The 8,481-nt window shown below is 44.2% G+C and overlaps 1 protein-coding gene across 1 annotated transcript in view; it reads right to left on the reverse strand.

Moving 5' to 3' along the window:
• Positions 1-5,407: 5,407 nt before the first annotated feature.
• rubcnl (rubicon like autophagy enhancer) overlaps positions 5,408-8,481 on the reverse strand; it is a 29,718-nt gene continuing 26,644 nt past the window's right edge. Inside the window, exons 15-17 of the mRNA XM_020621567.1 lie at positions 7,572-7,725; positions 5,958-6,048; positions 5,408-5,651 (exon numbers count right to left, since the gene is read on the reverse strand). Coding sequence (XP_020477223.1) covers positions 5,542-5,651; positions 5,958-6,048; positions 7,572-7,725 — 355 coding nt within the window. The 3' untranslated portion in view covers positions 5,408-5,541. The remainder of the gene's footprint in view (positions 5,652-5,957; positions 6,049-7,571; positions 7,726-8,481) is intronic.

Consider the following 8,481-nt stretch of genomic DNA (forward strand, 5'->3'; position numbering starts at 1 on the left):
AGACATACCCCAAGCGACTTACAGCTGTAATCGCAGCAAAAGGTGGCGCTACAAAGTATTAACTTAAGGGGGCTGAATAATTTTGCACGCCCAATTTTTCAGTTTTTTATTTGTTAAAAAAGTTTGAAATATCCAATAAATTTCGTTCCACTTCATGATTGTGTCCCAAAAAATTACAGTTTTATATCTTTATGTTTGAAGCCTGAAATGTGGCAAAAGGTTGCAAAGTTCAAGGGGGCCGAATACTTTCGCAAGGCACTGTATGTGGAAATGTACAGGTAATGACCTTTGAATTAAAAGACCTACCTTGCATGACCTTTGACCCTCACATGTTCACTTTCCAGGTGTCCCTGTTCATGAATTTCATGTGGCTCAAGTCCAGTCTGTTTGGCACTTCCTCCAAGATCCATGTTCTTCATTTATGTTTATAAACTATCTATAGCTTTTTCATTCTGTTTGTCTTCTCTGTAGTTTGACTCTGCTGGTCTGTTGTGTACACATAGCATCTACTGCATCTGTCCATCTTAAAGCAGGGACCCCTTCTCTGTTGTTCTTCCTGAGATTTCACCAATTTTTCCATTTAGGGATGTTTTCTGATGCTTTTCCTTATCCAAACTGAGGTTCTAAGGACAGAGGCTTCACAGAGTGATACCGGGCTTCTTAAGTAAAACCGACTTGACTTCTTTAAACCACCAGTAACTGATGTCTTTGTCACTTATGTGCAGCAGAAACGAGCTGTAACACAACACACACAGTTTATCACTTTTAAAGCGGATGTGTCAGCAAACAGTTGGCCTTTAAACATCCTGTGGACACTTGAAGTTATATTTGCACCATCAGAAATAGTATGTGGTTTGGTGGTGGTGGGGGCACCAAACTGTTGTGCTTTAGGTCCAGGTCACTGAAAACAGCGGCCTGATGATGACAGTTAAAAGACAGTGAAATGGAGTGTGGAGCTGAGGAGAACTGCAGTGTCAGGGAACAATTCTCTGTGAATTTGTGACTAGGAGCAAGCCCCTCTCATTATACACATTACAGCACATTCTTATGAAAAAGACATTCATTGATTAAATATTTGCCTCTGAACAAACAAATACTAGAGGTCATGACAGACACCATCAGAACTCAGGAAAAAAACAATTACTGGTGTCTGTCCAGTTAGGACAATGTCAGTGCTGCTGCCACTCACCATTACAGGCCTCCTCTGCCTCAGAAGCTGAAAGGCCCTGATATCTCAAATCTACTAGTGTTTGACTTTGTAAGCTTCCTCATGAATCGACTGCACTCATATAAAGGTAGTTGATGTGAAAGACTGACTCACACTTTCTTTTCAAATTGCAGAAAAATGCTTAAAACCTGTTATCAAGATGTTACTTCATACTATCATCAAGAAAAGTGACACCCGTGCAGCTTAACAGAGGGTGATAAAGCTAAAGATAAAGACAAAGAGAAGATGATTAAATTAGACGATGCTTGTTATGCATGTGTGTGTGATAAACAGTTATTGATCAGTCATGTGTCTTTTCCAGACAGAAACTTTGTAACACGTCCTCCAACCAAAATGACAATATATTACCAGCAGGTATACCAGACCTTTGTTGTCATGGAAACTGTGTTAAACATACAGTTACAATCCGTTGGACTTTGGTAAAACTAAGGTGAAACTAATTTTCCTGTTACAGTTCCTGCATTCTGTCAAACATGGTTAATGAAAGGTTCCATTGTTCATATGAATGAATATGAGCTAATGTTTGATGCTGCGCCTTAACCATTAGCCTACCAGGGATGGCGGTCGTTATAGCCCAGTATCGGTGAGCGTTGTTACCTGTCATTGAATCCTCCCCTGTGGACCGACGCCTATCTCAAAACAGGGTTGTAGATGGATGACAAGTTGTGTCTTAGTCCGCCACCCCTATTTAGTGTGTTATATTTTTATAAAAATAGCTTCCTTGACTCCTTTCTCAAACCAGCGATGTTCTCTGGAGAGGATCTGGACTTCACTGTCCTCGAAAGAATGTCCTTTGTCCTTCAGGTGGAGGTGGACTGCTGACTCTGGTCCACTGGGGTTGCCCCTCCTGTGTTGGGCCATGCATTTGTGAAGCGGCTGCTTAGTTTCACCAATGTACAAGACATTACACTCCTAACTACAGTAAATTGCATACACCACATCACTCTGTTTATGCCTGGGTGTTTTGTCCTTCGGGTGGACCAGTCTTTGCCGCAGGGTGTTCCCTGGCTTAAAGTTGACTGGGATATTGTGGTTACAAAAGATCCTTTTTAACTTCTCTAATAAACCAGCCACATAGGGGATGACAATGTTATCCCCGCTTGTTTCTGGTTTCTCCCTGTTGGTGTTCCTAGCTTTGGTGAAGGCCCACTTAGGGTATCCACAACCCTTAAGGGAGTTCTGGATGTGTAATTTCTCCTTCTTGGCCCCTTCTGCAGTTGTGGGCACTTCCTCTGCCCTGTGATTTAAAGTTCTGATGACTCCCAGTTTGTGTTGAAGTCGATGGTGTGAGTCAAAAAGCAGGTACTGGTCTGTGTGTGTAGCTTTCCGATATACTTCTACCTTCAGGCTTCTGTCCCCTCCCAAGTGGACTGTACAATCCAAGAAGGCCAGACAGTCATCTCTAGCATCCTCACGGGTGGATGTTGCCATCCACTGAGTTGATATGTTTGGTGAAAGCCTCTACCTCCTGGGTCCTGATCTTAACCCATGTGTCATCCACATAGCGCAGGGGTGGCCAACCAGTCAGAGACCAAGAGCCACATTTTTTACTGTGTTACCGCAAAGAGCCACATCATACACATGGGCACACATGAACATCACTCATCCCTTCCTCTCACACACACACTGCTCAGCCAGATTTATTGTAAATGTCACACACCAACATGATAATGACAGAAATTGACTCCTACAGTACTAAGACCACAGGCCAGTCATTTTCAACAATGAACATTGTGTGCACTGTCTCACACACACAAACTCTCAGTTCAACCAAGTCCACAAACAAAAATCTAATAATTTACAATAGCGTTTTTCTTGTACTATGCATGTTGCTTAGTGGGACTTCTGGCATTCCTTGCCTTGAACAATCCTCTTCAAATCTGGCTTGTATTCCGTTGTTGCCACTCGAAGCAATTCCTTCACATGGGTGTCAGTCAGAAGAGATCGATGCTTTGATTTCACGTGTTTCAGGGTAGAAAACACAGACTCGCAGACGTATATTGACCCAAACATTGACAGTATTTTAAGCGCAGCCCGTTTGACATTGGGGTATTTTTCCATTGGCACACTTTTCCAGAACTCAGTGGTCCCTTCCCTTAAAGCAGGTTTCAGTTGGTCCTCCTCACAAAGATCGATCATCTCCAACTCAGCTGCAGCCTCATCTGTGACTAGCGGGGCTTTCAAACAGTCCGTCTCCGCATTAAATGGGTCGACGAGGAACGTAATCTGTGGCCTTTTCAGTTGTAGATCACGGAACCGGGTCACAAAGCTTTTGTGCAGGTTTTCAACCAGTGTTGCATATCTGGCTCTTTGCTTATTCAGGGCGGCGCTGGTGACTTGCCCGCTGGCTTTTAGCTGAGTGGGAAAATGCGTTAAATCTCCCTTTTGAATATGCGTCTTGAACAGCTTCAGTTTGCTGACAAACGCAAACACACTTTGCACCGGGTCAGGCAGCATTTTTAACTTACCCTGCAGGGTCAGGTTCAGTCTGTCCAAGTGACGCAGCATGTCGACCAAAAAGGCCAGATCCATAATTCCCTTGAGGTCCGAGACCTCGGGATAGTCCTTGTCCTTCTCTTCCATTAACAGTTTCACGGTATCCAAAAGCTCAAAGAAGCGAGAGAGTACCTGGCCTTTTGACAGCCACCTCACAGTGCAGTGCAGCGGCAGGTCACCTGGAAGCCCTTGGTCCAGCTCAGCGATGAGATTCTTGAGATGACTGTGGTTAAGCGCATGTGTGCGGATGTCTTCGGATGTAGTTCACGATTTTCATCTCACGCACATGCGCATTTGACGAAAATACCGTATTGAGCTGTGCTGTAGGTCAGACTGTAAGGTGAAGCTCTCAATTTACTGGTCGATCTACGTTCCGACTCTCACCTATGGTCATGAACTTTGGGTCATGACTGAAAGGGCAAGATCCTGGATACAGGCAGCTGAAATGAGCTTCCTCGCGCACCCTTAGAGATAGGGTGAGGAGCTCGGTCACCCGGGAGGAGCTCAGAGTAGAACCGCTGCTCCTCCACATTGAGAGGAGCCAGCCGAGGTGGCTCAGGCATCTATTTCAGATGTGCCCTTAACTGGAAGTAGGTAGTGTTTAAACAGAGTTCCAGCAGAGTGCATACATGGTCTGGGGTGAGGTTAGTCCTGCTGGTCAGCATGTCATCTTTCAGGAGTCTTTTCTTCACCGCCTTGACAGCCTTTGTGGTGGGGATGCAAGTGAACAAGGATGTGACATCATATGAGACCATGGACAACCAGGACGAGACCAGCCCAGCACCCGATGTGCACAACAACATAACAACTGAATAAAACCAAAACCACAAAGACAAAAATGTACACACACACATCATACTATGTACAAGTTAAAAGAGCTACTGTAGCTAATGTACATCTGTAAGTAGTTGCACAGTGATGTGTACAGCATCCTGTCATACCATCTTAAACACAGACTAAGTGTTCATCAGAGTGACAGCTCGGGGGAAGAAACTGTCCCTGTGCCTGGTTGTCTTGGTGCACAGTGACCTGTAGCGCCGTCCAGAGGGGAGGAGTTCAGACAGTTTGTGTCCAGGGTGTGAGGGATCTGCAGAAATCCTCTCTGGCCTGCTTTTGACCCGTGAGGTGTATAGGTCTTCCATGGCACCGATGGTTCTTTCTCCAGTCCAGAAGGGCAGGAGTGTCTGGGCTTGCCTGATTTGTTTACCAAAGTGACGCAGTGGTCTCAGTGTCTGTTAGGGTGGAAACACACTAAGCCGATGTCAAAGAACTAACAGTGATGAAGATCAGCATCACCTTACATCGCTTTTGTCTTGACTCATCTGTTAGTCTGTGAATAACATTCGTGACTACCTGTAGAGTTCAGTACCGCTCTCTGAATAAAAGTCTAATGTAGTTCCTGTAGAGGCACTGTATGTACCAAAGTGGCCCTCAAATTTCCAGACACTACTAACTGTAGTACTGCTGTGAGCGATTTCTTCCACTACTGCAGTTTAACTGAGAACAAACTCTGCCAGTGCTACACTGACAAACACATACAGACAGGCCACGGTCACAGATCACTGAAAGAAAGTAGGAAAATTAAACAGACAGCAGCCAATTTGAATGGCATCGCACAAAATTATATTGCCCTGAAGTAAAACTAATGTTATTTCCACAGGAAATATGAAACGTGGGGGCGACAGAGTACTTTATTACTTTTAGTACTTTATTTGAATACACACTAAGAAGGTATGAGTATATAGATATAATTTCATATACAGACATGTACTGTAGCTGGGTGGTACATGAGCCACCGTGTACTGAGCTGCAGCTGTTCAGTCACACTCCATGGATCCAGCTGGATGTTTTTTCCGTGACTGAATTCGAGCACATTTTGGACACTTCTTTTCCTCAAAACAGTTTTTGTGAAAGCAGGCTTTGCACACTGTAAAAAGAGACATTTATAAAACAATGTGTAACTTTTTTAAGCTGAAATAGTTGCTGCTGTTGCTTCAGAATTTGAGCAGGTCGTCACTGGTCATGAAATGATCCAAAATCATGTTTTGGTTTAGTCTTGAGGAACAAGGAGAATCTTTCATTAACACTTTCCACTTTAATATTACAGGATTAATATTAATCCTGTCTGCATGAGGTTTACTGTATGTGTGTTTCATGTTACTGTAGCAAATGTGCCTTCATTTTCCTGCATATTTCCCCTATTTTAAAGTAATCAGCATTTCTCAGTGCTTACCTGGGCAGCGCCTACATATGTCCCTCTGAAAAGGAAAGATGACGTCCCTTTCTCGGCAGAACTCACAGATAAAACCTCGGGCCAGACACAGCTGTGTGAAAGAGGTCAGAAAAAATGTTAAACTTACTGACACAACTACAAATACAGTGGCAATGTCCTGAAGTACCTCTCCTCTAAAACAGACACTGTATGCACTGCAGGATTGGTGATGATCTTGGTTATGTCCACATAAAAATGTATGTATATATTTGGGTCAAGGTAATAATGATTCAGCGATATCTGCAGACCTTTCATACCAGTAGAGGAGCAGTGATAACACTGTCCTGCATTAGAAATAGATGTGTCACACTCCCAGTCTTGGCCCTGTCTCCGCCCCATGCTATCCCTGTTATTTCAGATGCAGGGTACAACCCAAGTGCCTTGAGGGTAACACACACTGGTGGAAAACTCAAGTGTGTCATTGCAGAGTGATGCTATCGTCCTCTTTTCCCAGCATCAAAGCACATCTAAACAACATTCGCTGTCTGGATTGCAACCTCCCAGCCACCGTACCATTATCTTTTGTTTGGTTTGTTGGTTTCTTTAGTAGTTTTTGCAACAGCTAATTACAGTGGATGAAGAAAAACATGTTGAGATTGAATAATACCCAGAACTGTGACCTGCAGTCCAGCCTAAAAGTTTGCCTCAAACTTGGAACAGTGCCTTACTTCTTGTTCACTTGTCCCGCTCTTACTACCTGGTCCACCCAGCTCTACCCACACTCACTTGCTTCCTGTCTGCATACTCAGCCACTCAGGATGTAGTAAGCCAACAGCCAGCACTTGCTCCCTACTGGACAGTCCATGAGGAAACGTTCTGTGTGACTTTCCAGTGCTTATCCTTGTTTTCCTGCTTTGTTGTTGAACTGTTTCTGTGATAGACTGGCGACTTGTCCAGGTGGACCCCGCCTTTGCCCAGTGACAGCTGGGATTGGCTCCAGCCCCCTGCGACCCTTGTTAGGATAAGCAGTATACAGTAGATGATGGATGGATGGATGGATGGATGGACGGACGGACGGACGGACTGTTTCTGTGTTGCCCTGTATGTGCTGTTGCATGTCACTTGTGTTTGGACATGCAAGTCTCCTGGCTTCTGGTCAGTTGCCTGTCACTACTCTGAACTGTTTGCCTGCCTGTGTATAGACACTGTTTCATCTGGATCTGGTTAATTGTCCACCCTTGTCTGAACTGTTTGCCTGGCCTGTCTGTTTGGAGACAAACTGCTTTGCCCTTTTTACCCTTGATTACTTCCCAGAAAGTGAACTCTACCTGAATTCCATGTGAAACTCCTGTCTAGTGTGCTTAACTCTTTTGGAATCAAGACCACCTGTGCATATACTTACCTGTGCACCTGAGTCTGTCCTTTCACCTGTGCTGTGCTTACCTGTGTCCACAGGTAAGCACAGTTACTTGTTGTAGTTACTTATCTGTCAGCCATTTTGTCCGCCCTGGTTTAAGATGCACTCCTGTGAGTTCACTATTAAATCCCAGTTCTGTGCTGGTGTTTCTGCATTTGCATCTTTAAGGAAAAGTTCTAAACCATGACTACGCATTTTCCTCAGTGCTTCAGACTGACCTTACAGTTTTCCACATGATCGATGGCGGAGTGCAGCAGTGCTCTGGCCTGCACCACAAGCTGACCCTTCTTTGCTCTCAAAAGATCATCCATGGAGAACAAAAGTGACGATTCCACCAGGTGAGCAGGAAACTGCTCAAACTCGCTCATCACCCTGGAACACAAACACAGTGACATTGCTTTCTTTGATCAGGGAAAATATAGTGTTGTGGAGGTTTTGGTTGCTGTTGTTTCTGCAGTGTTGTTGATTAACAGGACGTACCAAGTGCAATTGCTTCAAATTAAACCACTTGCTTGTTGTACAGCAGTTTACACATTGTAAATTCACACTCCTTGCAGTATTGTACTGTTATCTGCAGTAAAGAGTATTACTGCATGTTGCCGGGTTGCAAGTGAGAGCAGACGTCTTTACTGCTCCTCTTGTCTGTTCTACACTTCAAGTCTTTGAACATACTTTTGTAAGATTTGAGTCTTATAGACTCTAGTTACTTTATCAGTTTGTTACTTCTCATGCCTTTAGTTCCCTTTAGTTACCTTTCATAACTTTATCTTACCTGATTACAGCTGTATTGATTATTGTGCATTACTGAGCCCTGGTTATTTTCTAATACAGTCATTCTCCTTGCTGATATGTCTTACAATTTGAATGAGGTAGAATCTGCTTACTTTCTGCAACTTTTGAATGTCTGCATCCCCCAGGCAACCAGACGACCTATTTACATTTCAACAAAGCCCCACTAGCCCACACCTGGACACACTTAGCATATCCCAAGTTCTGCCCCACCAGGGGGTGTCTTACACACACAGGGGGTCTTATCACCTGAAGATGACCACTTGGCCAGCTTATTGTCTCACACACACATAGGGGACCTGCAACCCAGTTAACCCATTGTTTGGTGTGCTTGATCAC

Source organism: Monopterus albus, unplaced genomic scaffold (genome assembly GCF_001952655.1).
Source record: "Monopterus albus unplaced genomic scaffold, M_albus_1.0 scaffold261.1, whole genome shotgun sequence".
Lineage (NCBI taxonomy): Eukaryota > Metazoa > Chordata > Actinopteri > Synbranchiformes > Synbranchidae > Monopterus > Monopterus albus.